General features: G+C 54.8%; 6 protein-coding genes across 6 annotated transcripts; 3 read left to right on the top strand and 3 right to left on the bottom strand.

The window, feature by feature from the left end:
* Nucleotides 1-180: 180 nt before the first annotated feature.
* Nucleotides 181-7,227, bottom strand: CONPUDRAFT_169911 (uncharacterized protein; the record flags this gene model as incomplete). The annotated part of the gene is made up of 11 exons (XM_007776954.1): nucleotides 181-237; nucleotides 289-408; nucleotides 493-522; nucleotides 585-665; nucleotides 719-1,204; nucleotides 2,452-2,720; nucleotides 2,774-2,873; nucleotides 3,385-5,706; nucleotides 5,771-6,172; nucleotides 6,309-6,437; nucleotides 6,499-7,227. The coding sequence occupies 11 exons, from the start codon at nucleotides 7,225-7,227 to the stop codon at nucleotides 181-183; spliced, it is 4,725 nt and encodes a 1,574-aa protein (XP_007775144.1).
* A 249-nt stretch (nucleotides 7,228-7,476) lies between these two features.
* On the bottom strand, nucleotides 7,477-9,752 carry CONPUDRAFT_132668 (serine carboxypeptidase; the record flags this gene model as incomplete). The annotated part of the gene is made up of 9 exons (XM_007776955.1): nucleotides 7,477-7,718; nucleotides 7,773-8,241; nucleotides 8,298-8,401; nucleotides 8,450-8,474; nucleotides 8,528-8,718; nucleotides 8,790-8,900; nucleotides 8,991-9,166; nucleotides 9,247-9,356; nucleotides 9,487-9,752. 9 exons carry the CDS (start codon nucleotides 9,750-9,752, stop codon nucleotides 7,650-7,652), a joined length of 1,521 nt encoding a protein of 506 aa, XP_007775145.1. The 3' UTR covers nucleotides 7,477-7,649.
* Nucleotides 9,753-10,095: 343 nt separating this feature from the next.
* Nucleotides 10,096-11,733, top strand: CONPUDRAFT_169913 (uncharacterized protein). Its single transcript, XM_007776956.1, has one exon. It carries the CDS (start codon nucleotides 10,306-10,308, stop codon nucleotides 11,497-11,499), a length of 1,194 nt encoding a protein of 397 aa, XP_007775146.1. The 5' UTR covers nucleotides 10,096-10,305; the 3' UTR covers nucleotides 11,500-11,733.
* A 212-nt stretch (nucleotides 11,734-11,945) lies between these two features.
* CONPUDRAFT_113014 (carotenoid cleavage dioxygenase) lies at nucleotides 11,946-13,933 on the bottom strand. Its single transcript, XM_007776957.1, has 2 exons — nucleotides 13,818-13,933; nucleotides 11,946-13,759 (listed from the first exon to the last, which is right to left on the bottom strand). Exons 1-2 carry the CDS (start codon nucleotides 13,854-13,856, stop codon nucleotides 12,110-12,112), a joined length of 1,689 nt encoding a protein of 562 aa, XP_007775147.1. The 5' UTR covers nucleotides 13,857-13,933; the 3' UTR covers nucleotides 11,946-12,109.
* Nucleotides 13,934-14,168: 235 nt separating this feature from the next.
* On the top strand, nucleotides 14,169-15,713 carry CONPUDRAFT_159827 (peptidase M22 glycoprotease; the record flags this gene model as incomplete). The annotated part of the gene is made up of 6 exons (XM_007776958.1): nucleotides 14,169-14,386; nucleotides 14,444-14,504; nucleotides 14,564-14,645; nucleotides 14,704-14,792; nucleotides 14,875-15,437; nucleotides 15,509-15,713. 6 exons carry the CDS (start codon nucleotides 14,169-14,171, stop codon nucleotides 15,711-15,713), a joined length of 1,218 nt encoding a protein of 405 aa, XP_007775148.1.
* Nucleotides 15,714-16,563: 850 nt separating this feature from the next.
* Nucleotides 16,564-18,782, top strand: CONPUDRAFT_67253 (MFS general substrate transporter; the record flags this gene model as incomplete). Its single annotated transcript, XM_007776932.1, has 11 exons — nucleotides 16,564-16,767; nucleotides 16,836-17,078; nucleotides 17,129-17,199; nucleotides 17,243-17,325; nucleotides 17,381-17,621; nucleotides 17,672-17,695; nucleotides 17,749-17,876; nucleotides 17,927-18,318; nucleotides 18,377-18,419; nucleotides 18,534-18,661; nucleotides 18,711-18,782. 11 exons carry the CDS (start codon nucleotides 16,564-16,566, stop codon nucleotides 18,780-18,782), a joined length of 1,629 nt encoding a protein of 542 aa, XP_007775122.1.
* Between the last annotated feature and the right edge of the window lie 84 nt (nucleotides 18,783-18,866).

Consider the following 18,866-nt stretch of genomic DNA (forward strand, 5'->3'; position numbering starts at 1 on the left):
ACCGCTTAATGAGAGACAACGGAGACATTAATACCACTCGTCTTCTTACAGGCGCCAACTCAGCATTTCAATACGTCACTACTTTTTGACATGGAATCGAGAACAAGATGTAGGGGGTGAGGAAAGCTGGATTAGAAGATTTGAATGAACTCGGAAAGCCGGTGCTGGAACTAGATAGATCTAGTATGCTACGCAGTACTCGTCTTGTACCGCCCAATACCCGTAATTATTCCCATCCTAAAGAAATTTAAGTCACTCAGTACTTGAATCCCGCATAAATCCACACACCTGCTGGTCGCAGTAAGTAGGGCCGTCAAAGTCCTGGTTAACAAATCGTACAGGAGTCGAGGAGCACATGTCCTTCCAGTTGTCCCCGGGATTGAGACCCACCATGGTCATTCGATAGCGCTGATAATTATATTGATACATGTCAGTATCCTGGGGCATATACGGCGTTTCGTAACACTCTAATCCGAATTGACTCTATCTCACCTTAAGTCCTGAACCCCATGCCGTGCAGTCCTATTCCGGTAGGCGAGCACTTTTAGTTTCTTACAAAACGCTCTGCAAAAAGGCAAATTCACCATAGGCTGAAACTGCTCGAAGGAAGTCGTGCAATACCCCTCCCCATCTTCCTCCCAAATACCATACAGGTCGTCGATACCCTGAAGCGCTCATTCAAAGCCAATGGCGAGATACACACAATGGATCTGCTCACCTTATCCTCGCACCTTAGCGGGGTTTTCTCCTCGCCGTTGATTGAAAGCGGAGTTCTCATGCATGCCTCTATGGGGTAATCATAACAAGCCTTCACGTTGACGAGCCTCGCACGATACTGCCTCTTCTTGTAGCGAACGCAGCCCTCGGTATAGGGGTTATCCCAGAAGAGACTCATACCAAGACGCTCGTGCTCGCGTTCGACCACCTCCTTTTCCCATCCCGCACGGATGCGATCCATCTCGCCACTATCTATGTAGTATTTGCGCCTCGCGGCGCTGACGGCAATAAAGGGCATCGCGATGAGAGAGAAGATGAGGATGCCAAGGATGATTGCGGTCATCCAGTATACAGCCCGGGAGATTTTCGCGTTATATCGTCCTATACCAAGAAGCGGAGAAGCCTCCGTTGCTCCCGAGTCAGACTCGCCAGCTAGTTGGCGAGTCTGACCCGCGAGCCTCGCGCTATAAGCCGCATGCTGATGATCCTGGGGCCGCGGACAGGTTCTAAAAGACGTCAGCGACTAGTACGGCGATGAATGGCAACAAAAGCGAAGGGCATACTGCGGGTTATCAGTACTGGTAGTCATGCTTTACTACGTGGGGGAAGGCAAGGAAGGTCAGGAGCGACTCCTTGCGTGGAACCCTTTAGTGCATCATCCGAGCCCCTAACGTCTCTGTAGCTCCTTTCCTTGCTTTGGCTTATGATTCTTTACATAATCTATTAATTCTAATTCCCCATTGACCCGGGGCATCTGATATTATCTGCTGTTCTATCCGCAGATTCTGCGAGTTTCCGTTTCCCTCGTGCTTTCTTACCTCGTCTCGGCATCGGCTGCTTACGCGAACATGATTTATGCGCCCCACGGACTCAGCAGTAAGATATATGTAAGCTACTAGCATAGAAGACTACTAAAATATGCGAGTGGAGCTATTAGCGCGTTGCAACCCTTTTGAACGTGAATCCCAACCATTGTGAAACGCTTCTATACTCTTGACATTAGCCTACGACTCCCAGCTTGATAAAATAGAAGTCAACGGAGACTGGCCATGTCACCGACCTATAAACTACAAAAATGATACTAAAATAAGGGGTCATGTGTTTCGTGTCCATGTGTAGACCATAGCTTTCTCACTCAGCCCTGTGTTCATTACGGCTTTCTTTATTGTGCTCAAGAAGCCCCCGTGGTCATTTGAGATTAGCTCTTTCATCTCGAAACAAAGAGAGTAACCACGAGTCTTTTCAAGGAGATTTACTACCATCCGGTTACCCTCAAGGGGCATATGGGAAGTCGAGGTTATAGGAACGTGGTTAAAACGACCAAGAATGATACGGGGTTTGCTGACAGCTTCGATTTCATCTCCCTCGCCGAGGAATCCCGCCTCCATGTAGCAAATGCTTCCACGGCGTTCGTGATGCCCAGCCCTTTGCTAGTACATTCTTCCTGGTTAAAACAACTAACGAAGAGGTTACATAAGAGTTACATATGCCTGGGGTTTTTCGAATAACATACATATAAAAATAGTCCATAAAAACGATTCATTACTAGACTGTAGCTAACGTGCTGATGCCAGGAGGCTCTTGTATAATAATAGTAATCAGATTATCACTGAGTAAAGAGTTCTACATAGGAATTACCAATATGTTCTCTGTACAATGTACCGGTAGTGACCGTATCATATGGCGACCTATACGAAAATGATAGACGCTCAAGGGTTCATTCCACCAGCGTACACACGACTCGAAGCTGAGTAAGCACATCGCAAACGACGCAACGGAGAACATCGTGAACACGCAGCACGCATACGATGCTATGTCGACGGAGATGAACACTACGCCGTAAACCTGCCTCGCGATTAGTTCCAGGTCGAAGAATGCAAGCACGAGGATGAGGCCTGTCAAAGCGATATTTGCCAGATAGACGCCGTAATCGCCGATAAGCCCGAAGTCCCTTCCTTCGAAGCTTTCCGGGTCAGGTCCAACTTCGGTCATGTTGGATTGAGCTGCGAGGGAAAACATTAGGATGGATCATTTGGTGTACGCTGCTTTCACCCACAAATGTAGTCTTGTGCAGCGTGTGCGATTCGGAATGACAGCTTCCGATTCAGAGAGATAGGGGCACGTAAGACTGTCAATACGACGAAGAGTAGGACGAGCTTAAGGACCATGTCAGTCAATGGTCGTAGTGGGGTAAGCTTCTGTGAGAGGCTGCCGAGATAGTAGTTGGGCGTCATAGCGAGGAGGAAGAGAATGGTAAGCCCCAGACATGGGGCACAGGGGTAATTAATACTGTCATCGAAAGGGTCACGTGTAGACATGCAAGGGCGCATGCACATGCGTTTCTCACACGTCTGGCACATACGTAGCTCACGGCGTACCCTGGGGCTTGCAAGGATAGGTGGAGATGCAGAGCCATGCGGCGTCCGGCCAGTGGATGGCTTTGTGCCATCACGAAAATCTGCAGGCAAGGACATCGGATCACAACTTGGGTCCGTTCCAAGCAACTGCGTGCGGTACGTAACAAACGCTTGACATCCACCCAGTCTCTTACGACGAATACTTACACCACGAACAGCGATAACTTATTGATAACTTACTCGAACCCTATGTCACACTCCGAGCCAGCAAACCCTGACCCTTTCATCTCCGAGCCCCACGCAAACACACCAGCTTGGGGATGACATCCCCTGGCCTTGCACCTTTGCGCACCGCCTCCCTAATATGCCCCTCGAGCCTCTTGCTTCGTTCCCAGTCTACCGAACCTTGCGTCGTCGTTGTGGTAGATCTTACGTCTTCATACCCTGCCTCCGGGTCTGGAGACTCTCGCGCGGAAGCTACTGAGCTCTGCACAGCCTGAACAGAGCCATCTCGTCCAGACATTGCTGCTGCTGCTGCCTCTGCAGCCCTGCGCTCATATCGCCGCGCGAGCTCACGCTCGATCGCCCTCTTTCGCTTCGCCGTGCGCTCTTCGTCTGCCTTGCGCGCGAGATCGGGCCTTGCCTGTCGCAGTCGCTGCGCGATCGCGTGGCGGTCCATCGAGACGGACTTGGAAGTCGACTGCCCGGCGACGCTTTTGCTGCAGTCTACTTCTGGGCGATGCTCTACATTCGGGTTTGGTTTTGCTTCCATCGGGTTTGTCGGGGACTCGGAGACCTTGGAGGAAGCTGAAACCGAAGCTTGAAGAGGGGCTTGAACATGGACGCTAGGTCCGCTTTGGGTAATATGCTTGTCTGTATCGAGCCGAGCTTGTTTATGTTCCGAGGTCACCGTCGATATATGTGCTCGCATCGCTGTACAATTGCTTGAAGTTTCAGGTACAGGGACTGCTTGCAGCTTTCTGGGCCTCTCTGACGTTCCGGGCTCGGGCGAGAAGAGAGTATCGTCACGTTTACGCTTTCTAGTGACTGTCGCTGGGATCCTAGAGGGACTAGGAGCAGCAGGGAGTGGGGTGTGCTTTCGGTGTGTCAGTTCCGGAGTTGTGGTGGTCGAGATAGAGGCGTCGGTTAGCTTGGTGGGCTGCATCGTTCTTTGGTGATTCGTATAGGGGCTGGGGGAACGTTGCTTCCCAGATGCGGCTCGAAGTGTGGCAGCCGAAGCATCGTTCGCGTTATGTACACCAGATACCGGGTGTACATTAGCAAGCACAGCATCCGATGCACAGCTTCCCCTAGGTCTCGACTTCGGTGTCATCAAGGCAACAGATTCTTCAGGTGTACCCAAACCTGCGTTTTCATCCCGAGGGTCTTTCCGAGGTTCAGAACCCTGCGAGCTAGGATTTGTAGAGCTGTCTAACCGAGAGTCTGTGGTTACATTCTGCACATCGAGGAGAGCACCTGCACGGATCAACGCGGTAGGATGGGGAAGTCGCACGAGAGATTGCGTAGAGATGTCGGTGTCCCTCGGACCTGAATCAGATCCTGGACCAGTCTTCGACGCAGGGGCGCGATGTAGAAAAGGGGAGAGCAACATTGCAGGAGACGGCTGGGCGAGGCTCTTTGGGTCGTAAACCTTCCCCTTGACACGTGCCTGCCTGAGTGGAGACGAAACAGGCGTCATCATCGCGATGCCTTCTCTGCTCATCCCTGTCGCAGTAGCCCTCCCAGGCTTCGGTGTCGCCATAGGTGTGATATCCTCATCGACCGTCCTTGGTGCTGTCGGCTTTTTCACCGGAGACGGCGACGCCGGTGGCTTCAGTGGTGGTAAAGGTAGCTTGAGCGGTGACGATAGATGCTTGAGGGGCGACGACGGCGTTATCCCCGCCCGTCTTGGCGAGGCGTTCGGCGACGGTGGCGCAGAGCTCGACCTGACCGACATCGACTGTGGAAAATTCGGATCGTCGCTCGGCAAGAACAGTTTCCTCGCTATCCGCTCGTGCTCATCCTCGTCCGACGACCCATGGCCGTCCGTATCGTCGCTCCCCTGCGTCTCTTTCCTCTGTACCCGCACTCTCCGCGGTTTTCGTCGGCCAGGCGTAACAGGCCCCTCGCGCTCGCGTCTCTCCCTCTCCTGCTTCTCCCGTTCCCGTTCCTTCTCCTTAACCCGCCACCCCTTCCCCAACGCCCGCCGAATCACCTCCCGCTCGCTCGCGTCCACCCAATCAATCAACACCTCGAGCTTGCCCCTTGTCCCTCCCGCTTCGGCCCACGTCTCCACAGCCGCTTCGTCGACACCTACAACATTCTGCACCGCCGTATCGCGCAGGCTCGGGTCGTCCGGGTTGACATCGAGATGCCCCTCTCTGTACACTCCCTTCGTCGCCTTTTCCTCTTCCAGGAGAGCGGTCACGGAGGGATGGGAAAAGGCCGGGTCGCGCGTGATGTCCTTGTATGCGTCCGTGGCGAGCACAGGCCCGAACATTTTCTGGATCGCTCGCGCGTCGAGCCCGTTCAGCGTGGGGAAAAGCGTATTGGGCACGAGCCGGCGGGGTCGGAAGAGCGAGACGAAGGACGAGAGCTCTGGCAAGGGCGAGTGTCGGGATAGGGGGACGAACTAAGTTTTTGGGGGCTGGTTAGAATATGCTCGAAAGGTGAAGGTAAAGACAGTAAAAACGTACCAGACACTTGACCCGCTCTCCGAGTCCGATCTTTCTCTTCACGTCGACCAGGTACGCGTCCCACCGCGCGGCGCTCATCGTCACAGGGTTGATGTACACGACGCGCTTGCCTGTGCGGCTCACGTCGCGCCACTCTGCACTGCGGTCGGTTTCCTTGTCGATCCACTGGTCCCATTTCTTCGTCTTCTCTTTCGTTTCGCTGGTCCTCTCTCCGGTTTGGTTGCTTTTGCCGATTTCGTCGGCAGAGGACACATCAAAGTCGCAGTCTACCTCGGAGCACCGGGCAAAGCGTTCACATGCGTGGAAGCAGGTTGACTTCTCGTCGCGAGTTAAAATGCGCGCGAGAAAGGGGTCGGCGGAGAGGTGCGCGTAAAGCTCGTATTTGTAACGGTCGACATGGATCTGTCGAGGTCAACAATCGTAAGTATTTGCATATGCACGAATGAAAGCCAGTATCGCGACATAGGAGAACGACAGGAGGTCAGAATAAGAGGCGCATATATGCGGAAAAAAAGTGTGATAGAAACAAAATTCTCACCTGACATCTGAAAGCCCTCGAAATTCCCTTGAGGATATCCTCGTAGCCTAAGGTCCATGAGTTGATGAAGAAATGTGTCTCTGCCGGAAACAGAGTTATAAGCGAGACAAGGTCGGCCACAGCTCTCTCCTATCACACATCCCTACGCCGTCAACAGAGTTTTATCAAATAACCCGAAAGTATCACTGACCTTCGTCGGGACAACAATGTCAGAAAACACGCACGCCGTGTCCAGATGTATCGCGCTCAACGTCCTTCTAATACCTAACGCCTCGCTGGCGCTCGTCCCCGCCCGCTCCGCGAGCGCCTCCTTCCGCGCCCTGCACGCACCAATCTGCACATCAGGACCCGGCGCATCGGCGATAAAAGGCTGCAGCATTGGATTCCTCGTCAAGCTGTTAACGAACCACGGCTCGGCGCGGAGGTCGCTCGTGTGCAGCACCGCGCCGCGCGGGCCGTCGATGAGGAACATGACAGCGCCCGGGCAGTGGTTCGCGTCGAGAAGCGTGATCTGGACCTCCTCGCCGCCGCCGGCTTCGAAGGTGGTGGGCGTGTTGAGCGGGAGCGCGTGCAGCAGGTCGCGTGCGTGGGAGTAGTCGGTGGTCCCGTCGAGCGCGACGCGGGGTGGGACGCGCAGGTGCTTGAATGTGCGCGAGCGCTGTGCGGTGGTGCCCTCGTCATAGAGCGAGCGGGTGCCATAGGTTTCGTAACGGAGGAGGATGGCTTTGGTGTCAACGGAGCATATGACCTTGTGTGCGAAGGACGGAGCAGAGAGCCCGACGAGGTGGTCCGCGTGTGCGTGAGACAGGAGGTGAAGGGCGGGGTGGGTGTAAGGGGCAGGCAGGTTCTCTGTTGATGTGAATTCGTCGACGCGTATGCGGTAGGGCAAGATGAAGGAGTGGTACGGCGCTGGAGGCATCGTCTGGCGCGCTCAACACGGTGACGGGTCCTCGCTTGCAGGGTCGTCGGGGCGGAGACAGAGAACTTTAATCAAGGCGCGTCTCGGGTATTACCGACGCGTCTTGTCCGATTTTGTCCTCGACGTCACCTACAGCCCGGCGCCACCGTTCTCACATCCCCATCGCCTTGTCAAGGTCTCATCGGCACACTAACTCCTATTGACACCAGAAGGAAACTCGTAAAGAATGGCCTCTGGTGATGTTGCTCTGCTTTATAACAGTCATGTTTATGCTACGTTGCGTATGAGATCCATGTTGCTCTCAACTTGACGCGTGCCTACTTTCGGTGAAATTCACTTACAGTGCTGGCATACCAGCCATTCAGCGCGTGAGCGATGGAAGAGGTAACAAATGAAGCTGAACATCTGGTATGAAGCCACTTTCACAGCTCCTCATTCGCTAACCACCTCTGAAACAGAGCAAGCGCCTCCTTCGGCTTATCATACGGCACCTGCATCACATCCATCAAAAACCAAACCCCTAATATCAGTCTCAAAAGACGTACCATATGCCCCGCCCCATACACCGTCGCAAACGTCAACCCCCTCGCACTCCTCACCTCCCCCGCCGTCTCCCCATCTACACCCCACACCCTCATCTCCGCCCTCCCAAACGCCTCCTTGCCGGACCACCCCATCCCCCTTGTCCACCGTTCGTTGCCCAGCCAATTACACATCCAGTCCAGCGTCCCCGCAAACTCCAGCACGCGCACGCCGCGCTCCAGCAGCTGCGCGACGTACTCGGTCGTCGCACCCGCCTGGAGCATGTCCCCGCTCGCGACGAACGCGTCACCGACAGGGTCGGAGCATCGCGTGAAGTTCTTCGAGCCGAAGAACGGGTCGACGCCGAGGAGGGCGCGCGTGGCGGGGCGGTCGAGGTATGCGCTGATTTGGGTGGTGATGGGGTAACACATTGTTTCTTCGATGCTGCCGTCGCAGGGTTTCGTTATGTCGTAGAGATTGAGGCCTGTGGCTCTCGTTACTTAAGGGAGGATGGAAGTGAAGGTGGGGAAGTGCCTGTCTCCCAGAACGGGGCCCATAGTCGAGTGTTGCAGAATGACTGGGCGGCAGCGCAGTTTATGGCGTCGAATGTATCTATGCAAGCTTCTTGTGCCCACTTCAAGCATCTCGGAACCTTGCCCAACGTTAGCACAAAGAGCATGCATCCGGTCCATTCACGTACAGCTTTTTTGGCAGCGACACAGGAGCTAAAAACAGCCATATCTTAGCTCAAGGCTGTCATGCTTCGAGATAGACGTACCTAATACTCGCAACAGGCGGCACACTCGAGTTCGTGCACACCATGTCCACATACGCGGAGCTCATGGACACCCAATCCGTGTACCCGTTGCCGATGATGATCGACTGCAGATTGATACGCTCCATCCCCGTCTCCACGAGCCGTTTATTCTGGTCGTACACCTCCGCCGCAAAGAGGGGGATGTACCTGCCCTGTCGTGGTGCACGATTATCAGTCTTGAAGCTTTTGGGGGCGAGAGACGAGGAGGAAAGAGACCACGCACGGAATAAGATTCCCCAGCCATATGAAACGCCCTCCCTCTAAACTGCTTGAACGTCTCGAAAAATATAGCCACGAACGCAGCGACGTCTCTTGCCGCTTCCTCCGTGCTGCTCTACTCCACCACCATCGCGTCAGCTCCCGGAAAACTAGAGAGACCAGGGACGACGTCCGTTGCGGGAGTGAGACGGGAGAAGGCACGCACCACCCTCTCCCCATACTCCGCATACGAAAACCCAATGCCCACCGGCTGATCGACGAAAAACACGTTCGCGCTCTCGGTCCACGCGTAAGGATTACGCATCGGCCCTTTCTCCGCGTCGTACACTCTGCACGGACCGAGCTCCATGAACAGTCCGAGCGCGGAGGAGCAGCCTGGGCCTGCACGCGCGCACGTTCATGCAGCGTCCCAGATATGCACGTGTGAGCGGAAAGCGAACGGAGCGGTAGGGGACACGCACCGCCGTTCGTCCACATCACGACGTCGTCCGTCTCTGGATCGCCCCGGCTCTCGAAGAAGTAGAAGAAGAGGTGCCGCGCTTGCCGGATATCGATGTACCCTGTGTACGCGCTGCATTAACGCGAAGTCAGCATCAAGTCCACGCACGGCTCCAAATCCGAGGACGAGGATGAGGGCGGGGGCGAGGACGGGACGAATAGAAATAGAAAGGGAAGTAGAAAGGGAAGGAAAGGAAACGCACCGAACACCCGCATCACAAAACCCATCAGACTTCTTGATCCTTACACTATACTCCGGAAACGCAGGATGCGCGAGCACAGTATGCGCCACGCTCGAGAGCGCGCCCAGCGTCAGGTTCTGCAGCGCGCTAGCCTGCTGAGAGAGGCCCGCATTCAAGTACGATTGATGTGGTGGGTCTGCGAGGTGAAGGGTAGGTAAAGAAGACGCGTCTTGACGCGCTCGAGCGAACGGTGCGGCGAGGACTGTGAAGAGAGCTGAGAGCAGCATGAGCCCGCGGTGAACGGTCGGGTAAAAGGTTCCGCTTGCTGAACGATCGCGTCGAGTGCGGAGAATTGGACCCGACGCCGAGCTATCAAGGAGGCCCGGACTTAAATAAAGATCTTTTCATCACAAGACATGCCGTGCTCCGCTACGGCACATCTGAACGCTCAGCGCTGATGGGCGAGGACATGAGCATTTAGAACACGTATGAAATTTCGGCTGCTACATAACATGAAGACAAAGGACAACGACCCATCCTAACCCTAACCCAGTCACCGTTGCCAAACAGGAGCAAACATAAGCCGGGGAAAATATTGAAGATACGGGTAATAATCTAAGCGCCAATGGGCGCTTATCGAAGCTGTGCCAGTCGTCGCCGGATTATGCTGCGAAGTCGATTCTCTGCTTCCTGCAGATAGCGTCTCCCTACTGTCTGTCACAGCCGGGATTATAGACTGGCCTGTCCTAACTCTCGTCCTCTAGCACTTGTGAGTTTTTAGTGATACCCCGGCTACGCTAGATATCAGCTGATAAGCCCACACGTTCTTCAGTTCCTACCATGGCAAGCCAGACTACCCTCCCTTCATCGCAGCCCATTCCTGTCATAAATCAGCTTCCCTTCGAACTCCTAGCAAAGATCTTCGTGCACAGTGCGCAGAAACCCATCCAACTCGTGAATGAATGGTGTATACCCAAGTACCCTCGCGAGACGATGGCCGAATCCGATCCATCTGGCACCCTGAACATCACCCGAGTCTGCCGCCAGTGGAGGGATGTGGCGCTGGCTATTCCCGAGCTGTGGAAGATGATCAGACTTTGCACTGTAGAGGACGCTGAGACGTTCGCGGAGTCGCTCCCGCTCCCGCTACACGTCCTAGGCAGATCGCCGCCATCCTCGGTGTTTTTAACAGTCATTCTTCGGCCGACGAAGGCCTTCACACAGACAGATGTCGGTCACATTCCCGCCACATCAGAGATCAAGAACATAAAGGGGATGGATGTACAGGGGGATTCGCATATCCGCTCCTCAGAGCTCTTCGGCTGGATGCACCAGTTTCCCAATCTCACCCATCTATCGCTCCTCAACATCCATCTCGACGACACTGTGTGTACTCCCGATCCCCTCCGCAGCCGTCTCACCCATCTGCATGTCTACCTGTGGTTTGACTCCCACGTGAACAGGTTCTTCGACAACCGCTTGTCGCCGAGCCTGAACCGTCCATGGTCGAGCTTGACCTCGCTGACGGTAGAGATACCTAACTGGGTCCTTGAAAACCACATTCTACAGGCTATACTGGGGCGTTCTCCAAAACTCGTCGAGCTATTCATCTTCGCAGGCGCGGTACACCGAAATCAGAGCTGGACGGACACATCGTCTCGCACACTGCAGACGTTCTCATTTTGGGTAGAGGAAGCGTCTCTGGAAGAAAAGGTTCTCGAAGCCCTCTTTGACGCTCTTTCGTTCCCTTCGCTCTCCAATCTCATCGTAACCGCTCCAGCACGATGTGGAAACCTCGCGGCCATAAGCCGTTTCCTTCGGCGATCACAGTGTCGTCTGTCGAGTCTTACCTTGACCAACGTGAAAACGGAGGACTCTGAGTGGTTCGAGAACAGCGAAGTTCGTCGGGCGGCGGTCAGCATCAGCAAAGAGTTTGCGATTCCTTCCGTCGAATTTACCTTCACTACTGCGGAGACCCGTGTATACCAAGCATCCAAGGAGAGGTGGTATGACTTGGACTCTTCCTGGCTATAAAGCTGCAGCGTCCAGGAAGTGACCACGATACGGTCGAAACACACAGTCACAACATCCTCAAAGATGCAGACGCAGAGAACATTCCGCTACTGGTCGTCGTGGATACTCTGGTTGAGTCCTCACAAGACACGCCGAGCTACGCTCCGGCACTCTCTATCGAACTTAACAATGGGCTCTCACATTGCTACGGTATATCAGAATTTGCCCGAGGGCTTATAGCTGAGGACACAAAAGTACGATAGATAAATGTATGTATAACCAACAAAGTATAAGTACATACTATAGTGTCCTACGCGTTCGGCATTTGTTCGGGATGAGCATCGCACGCCAAGTTTGGTTAAAAAGGAAAACCCTATTAAAACGTCAAACAAAGGTCAACAAAAGCCTACCATAATTTTGAAGATACGAGTTATTATAGTACCGCATATCCGGCCAGGGATACAGAAGAAAAGATGCATTGTGTAAGTCGTATGTCAAAAGCAAATGAGTGGAGAAAACATGAGTGACTAAACATGAGCGTAAATAGCGTACAACACCCTCCAAGTGATATCAACCGCGCACAAGAACATGAGGGCAAGGGAACAAGAAAAATCGCAACAGTACAACCCTACTAGATATCCACCGCGGTTCCTGTCTTCCCAGCAACATACGCGCCATGGAACCCAAAGCCCACCGCCGTCTCAAGACTCGCTCTTGCCACCTCCGTCATATCCCGCGCATCCAACACCGCAAGATAACTCTTCCCCGTAAACCCATCCAACACCACCGTCAACAACGCCCCGTCGTCCTCCTCCGTCCCGTCCGGGTTGGGCACAAACACCGCCTCGCCCGCAGACTGCGCCTGCGCGGACCAATACACCGCTTCCTGGGTGTGCGTGTCGAACTTGACGAGCCCGTCGTAGAACGTAGACTGGCCCCGGTCGTTCACGCCGTACACGTACCGCGCGGGCTTGCAAACGTACCGCGGATTCAGTGTCGGGAGGTCGCACGACTTGTCGCTGGGTGCTGTCCACTCCACGATCGCCTCCTGCGTGCCTGCGCTGAGCGCCTCGGTAGATGGAGAGTCGAACGCGGGGGAGACGACGGGCACGGACGGGAGGCGGTAGCGGCGGAGGAGCGCGAGGGTGCCTTCGCGTGCGGCGCCGGTCCACTTGAGCGCGTCTGGCGATGTGGATTTGAGCGTGTTGTAGTACAGCCGTTTGAGGATGTCCGTGTTCGGGTATATAGGGAGGTCCGCGACGATGTCGACCTCTCCCGCCTTTGTCTTCGAGGGCTCCTCCCACGCGTTGAATGGGTGGAACGAGAAGAACGGTCCGCTGTGGAACTTGGCGACGACGCCCTTGCCGTGGCGCCGGTCGACGACGTACCACGTCGCGCCGCGCTTCTCATCTGGCTGAATAACGTCGAGCACATTGCGGTCCCAGAGCATCTTGGCACCGCCCCACGCGAGCTCGCTGTTCCACACGCAGAGGATGTAGAAGTTCTCGGTGAGCAGCGAGCTGTGGAGGTACGCGGGCGGCGCGTCCGTGATTGTCGCGATAATGTCGGTTGTGCCTGATGAAGCGTTGACGCGGAAGACGCGGTACGTGGCGACCTTGCCCGTGTCGAGGTTGTAGTTGAACACGTCGCCGGTGACAGGGTCGCTCTTCGCGTGCGCGGCCGAGTGCGGGCCTTTGAGGTCGGGGTGCAACACGTCCTGGTCGGCGTAGCCGATGGGCTCAAGGGTTTGAGAGTCGATCTCGAGGAAGTGCTGCGCGTCGGTCTTGGTCCACAGGCGCGCGATGCCGTGCCCGTCCTTTTCCTTGTGCTTGGGGCTCACGCCGACGGTGTCGTGCATGCCGGGCGGGTTCACTGAGAAAGTGACGCCGGTGTTCTTCTCGTCGTAGTTGCTCGTGGGAGGGAAGAAGACGGACATGACTTTCCTGAAGAAGCCTGTGCAGGGATCGCGCTTGTTCGCGAAGCTGTACGCATCCATCTTTCCCTCGCGCCGGATCTTCTGAATGAGTGGATCGGTCGCCATGCGAGAGTTGTAGAGCACGCGGGCGGGGGAGGTGGAGGTGGCGGGGATGATCTCGAAACGGTGATTCTGGGTGAAGCCATCGAACCAGTGGTCTAACTCGAAGGTTGTGCCCTTGTCGGTGGGGACACGGTAACCACCAGGTCCGGTGCGGTAGAGGACACCGGCAACATAGGGAGGAATCGTGCCTGTGATCTTTGCTTCGACGGGTTCGCGCTGGTCATCGGTGACGTCGAGGTCGAACTGAATACATGCGGTAGTTGTTAGGAGCAGGTTGTTATTCAACAAGAGTAGTACGTACGCCAGCATCATTGGGCCAGTTGTTATATGGTTCGGGCATGGCAGCAAGTTCTGCGGTGGTAGAGGTGGTGGTATTGGTGGTCGAGGACAAAGAGAGGACCTGAGGTGCTCGATTGCAGGTTGTGAGGCCTTTATAGCGAGGTGATGGCGGTGCAGGCGCGTTCCTGTGATGAGAGTGAAACAAAACTGCGCCTATTGAACTACTTGAGGCGTTGTCGTGTTTTGTAGGCACCTCACAGGTGCTGTCGTCAGGCTCGGCCTTGTTCAGGGGCTCGGCCCTTTCCTCGGCCACCGGTCCAATCGCTCCCGTCCCCGACTCCCTCGACGCGCCTCGCCACTTTCCTCCTAGCTCATGCAGCGCCTCTCTACCCTTTCATGTCTCCGTCGTAGCCTGCTGCAAACTCGGCTTGCATTCCTCTCGACATGCCCGACCCCGACCCCGATTCACACAGCCAAGTCACGCGCGTTTACTGTCCTTGCTCTTGAGAGCTCTGCCGATGACACCTGTGCCGCTATTGTCACCTCTGACCGACGAGTCTTGTCCAATGTCGTCATAAAACAGCATCAACTGTCAGTGATCCTTTTTATGCATTTCTCTTATTCGCAGACACGCTAACCCTCGAACAGACATGGACCCACAGGTGGCATATACCCACCCACAGCCATCGACGCACACCAGCGCAATATGGTACATCACTCTGAGCCTCCCACTTCCCGTCTCTGGCTCATACGAATTCTGTCGAGTAGCCGCACGCTGTACGGAGGGCGCTTCAGGAAGCCAAGATGACCATGCACGACGTCGATGGGATAGCATTCACGCGCGGGCCAGGTGCGTACGCATATATCTCGCCTTTGCCCCTTGCTCAGTTCATACGATTACTATCCAGGCATAGGCGGATGCCTCAGTGTAGGCTCAAACGCAGCCAAGTCACTCGCAGCGGCCCTCGACAAGCCACTCGTGGGCGTGCACCACATGGTGCGTCTTCTACTTTCCCTTTGCCTTCCTCCATTCTAACCAGCTCATTATTCCTATATATGTTGCTTCAATATGCACATAGCAAGCCCACGCCCTCACATCTCTCCTCACGGCCCCCTCGGCATCCACCACCCCGCGTTTCCCCTTCCTCACTCTCCTCGTCTCGGGTGGCCACACCCTCTCCGTGCTCGCCACCTCCCTCACGTCTTTCCGCATCCTCGGAACAACAGCAGACGAGTCCGTCGGCCGCTCGTTCGATAAGGTTGCGCGGATCCTCGGTCTTGAGTGGGGGAAACGTGGGCTGGGTGCTGCTCTCGAGGATTTTTGCGAGGCTGAACCAACCACTGACGAGGGAAAATGCGATGGGGAGATATCGTCGTTCGCATTCCCCCATCCCATGCGCGGGCGACTCGACTTCTCGTTCGCGTCGCTGCATTCTACCGTCGACCGGCACCTCGCGCTGCTCGGTCGTCCGCCGACGCTCGCGGAGAAACGGGCGCTGGCGCGGGAATTCCAGGACGCTGCTGTCGCGCAGCTATGTGCGAAGCTCCGGCTTGCGCTGGACGCGTGTGCGCAGCGGGGCGTTACCGTTGGAGATGTGGTCGTGAGCGGCGGCGTGGCGAGCAATCGATATCTGCGGACACGGTGCGTGGTTCAAATTGTCGACTCGAACATGACCCCGATACTGATCGACGCATATATATGCAACTCTCAAGACTGAGAGAGTCTCTGGACGCTTACGCTGCCTTGTCAGAATCGACGACGGAGGACGCGCGGATCGAGCTCGCCTTCCCACCCGTCGAGCTCTGCACGGACAACGCGGCTATGATCGGCTGGGCGGCGATGCACCGCTTTCTCGCGGGCGACTATGATCCATACGACATTGACTTGAAGCCTAAGTGGAGCATCGAGGAAATTTAGGGGTCGAACTCTTCGTCTTTCAAGCTGGCGCTTGTTGCTGTGGGTCGACGTTGGTGGTTATATGCGCAGGGTTTGATGCGCGCCTTAGATTTATTGTATGTTTGCTTTGAGCTAATCCCTAATCTCTACTCAGTCCAATCAGGCCTGTTCAGAATCACCAGTGAAGGGGCGCGCCGGGATGACGGCCCGGGGGCGACGTTCAATACTCCCAAACTTAGAGAAGCAACAGTGTCTGACTCTGACGCCATATGCGTGGCAACCTACCGGTAATGCGACGGCCAAACTGTACCTCAAGCCCACAATCGCCGCCTGGGCCGTGCCTCAAGTGCGCTCCAAGACCGGAGCCATGGACGCTGAGCGTCGAGTGCTCAGACGGTGACCTATTGACTGGCTGCCCGCGAGTGTAACGGACGACCAAATGCGAGGCGTAGTGTCGCCCCAAGTCTCGTTGTAAGGGGCCCAGTTGACAAATATAGACCACCGTTGCATCTACCGTAAGCCCCCGCATTACCGAACCGTGGCCAGTGTAGTTTATACTTGGTGCATCCCGGAACGACAATGATGCGAAACGCTGGGTAAAAATCTCACTGAGATTGTGTCATCCGGTGTGGAGAAGCAGCTGACCGTTTGACGAGCCCCAGATTCGACAACGCTTCAGTGATTGCCGCGTCCACCCGTGTACACGGTATAGAGCAGTCGCAGTTCTAACAATACACCGGCTGGAGAATGCGCTCTTTGCGCAGGCGAGCGCCAGGTCGCGCCATCGTCTGATGGAGTTGCGATATGTGTAATAATGCTCGCACAAAGCGGGCGTTGCATTTCCGTTGTGGGTCTCGTTCACGACGGATTCATGGAACTGCAAGAGCTGAAACGCCCCAGGGTCGGCTGGTTTCGCGGGCTGCGGAACAGGCGCGACGAAGGTCTCGATGAGATCGCTACGCAGCCTTCGGTGTTCGATGATCCTGTGGGGCTGGAAGTGTACCGCCCGCCCCCGGAGTACGAGAACGCGCACAGATTCGATCCGAAGGCGACGTGGACATGGAGGGAGGAAAACGTGCGTTGTCTTCTACAACATCACCGCACTTCTATCAGCTAATCCCGCTCAACGGCTGCGTCCCTCAGCGTCTCGTTCGGAAGATTGACATACGCATCATGCTCTGGTCGTGTCTCATGGTGTTCTGCCTCTCCCTGGACCGCGGCAACATCCAGCAAGCGAACACGGACAACTTCCTGCCCGACCTCGGGCTCACGACCGACGATTATAACCTGGGCAACTCCGTGTTCAAGTTTGCGTTCGTCTCGGCGGAGCTGCCGTCGCAGATCGTGTCCAAGAGGATCGGCCCTGATGTTTGGATACCCATACAGGTGGGTTGAATGTCGCCGCTTAGCTGTGGGTTATCTGAGCGGCGGGCTAGATTACGCTTTGGAGCATCGTGTCGGCATCGCAGTTTTGGCTTACGGGGAGGCCGACATTTCTTCTTACGAGGTGAGTGAGATGGGCGCTAGCTCGGCAGTCATGCTGATTGGAGCAGAGTCTTGATTGGCTTCTTAGAGGGCGGGTTTATCCCTGATACTGTACTTTATCTTTCGTATTTCTATACGAAGACGGAGTGTAAGTGCCAATCACCTTGACAATATTATCTTACTACTGAAATCACGCTTTCTAGTGCCCATCCGTATCGGCTGGTTTTTTGTTTCCTCACAGTACATGTCCGCTCTCATAGGCGCCTTCGTCGCAACTGGCTTCCTCGCTATCCAGAACGCCACTGGCACCCAAGGGTGGAGATGGCTCTTCCTGCTTGAGGGAATCCTCACTGCTGTAGTCGGCATTGCGTCTTTCTTCATGTTGCCACCTGGGCCTACGCAAACAAAGGCTTGGTTTCGGCCAAAGGGATGGTTTACTGAAAGGTAAGGCGTCCTTTCTGTAACGATTATGGGAAACTGATTTTCTAGTCTAGAGAAGAAATAATCATGGTGAACAGGTGACCAGCTCAAATTTGTGGCACTGAATAAACAATGCTAAACTCGCATGCAGGGTCTTGCGAGATGACCCTAATAAGTCATCCATGCATAACCGGCAAGGCTTGACTCTTCCTATGATCTGGAGATCAGTAAGCGACTGGAGGCTATGGCCATTGTATTATCTTGGCTTCGTTTTCTGCAGTACGTCCAGCGTGTTGACGCGTCTTTCAACGCTCGCTCATCTGAACTAGTCAACGTGGGCCCTCCCCAGCAATACCTCACCTTAACACTCCGGCGCCTAGGCTTCGACACCACCGAATCCAATCTACTCACGACGCCGTCGATCGTGATCGGGATGATCGGACTCGTCGTTACCACCTACCTCGCAGAGCTGACCAACTCGCGGACATTCGCATGTCTCACCCTGCAGATATGGGCGTTTCCGCTCCTGATCGCGCTGTATACGTTCACCACCGAAACGTCGCAGTGGAGCTACTACATCGTGGTCACGCTCATCACTGGGTTCCCGTATGTGCACCCGATTCAAGTCGCGTGGGCGTCTAGAAACTCGGGGAGTGTCGAGGGGAGGACGGTGTCTGCGAGTCTGTACAACATATGTGCCAATCTTGGAGGAGTTGCATACGTGAGTGACGTTCCGGTGTACCTCAAAATCATAAAGGCTTACTAACACACATCTATAGTCGAATATATATAAAACAAGCGATGCTGTAAGAGCTGACTTCAGTGATATATCTTGGCTTATACTGAATAACATGACCTCGTTTCCATCCTCAAATAGCCACTATGTAAGTGATCCATCGGTTTTAGCTTGGCAAGTTCGTGCTGAACCCCAGTAAGATAAACATGGCAACCTCGCGTTGATTTTCATCACAGTCGCCAACATTGTGGCATATGGCCTTACTTGGCTGTTCTACAGAGAGACCAACCGCCGCAGACAAGCAAAGTGGGACAGCATGTCAGAAAAAGTAAGGTTTTCTCTAATCGTGCTCAGTGGCGTCTGATGATATGTTACAGGAACAACAAGTGTATGTAGAGACGACGGCGGATAAAGGCAACCAGCGACTGGATTTCAGGTTTGCGTATTAGATAGCAGTGGGTTGACAGTGGGTCCCGAATGTACGATAGATAAAATGCGCTCGATACTGGCTTGAAGAAGTGCTTGTATTAGTG

The sequence above is a fragment of the Coniophora puteana genome (assembly GCF_000271625.1).
Source record: "Coniophora puteana RWD-64-598 SS2 unplaced genomic scaffold CONPUscaffold_19, whole genome shotgun sequence".
NCBI classification, from domain to species: Eukaryota; Fungi; Basidiomycota; class Agaricomycetes; order Boletales; family Coniophoraceae; genus Coniophora; species Coniophora puteana.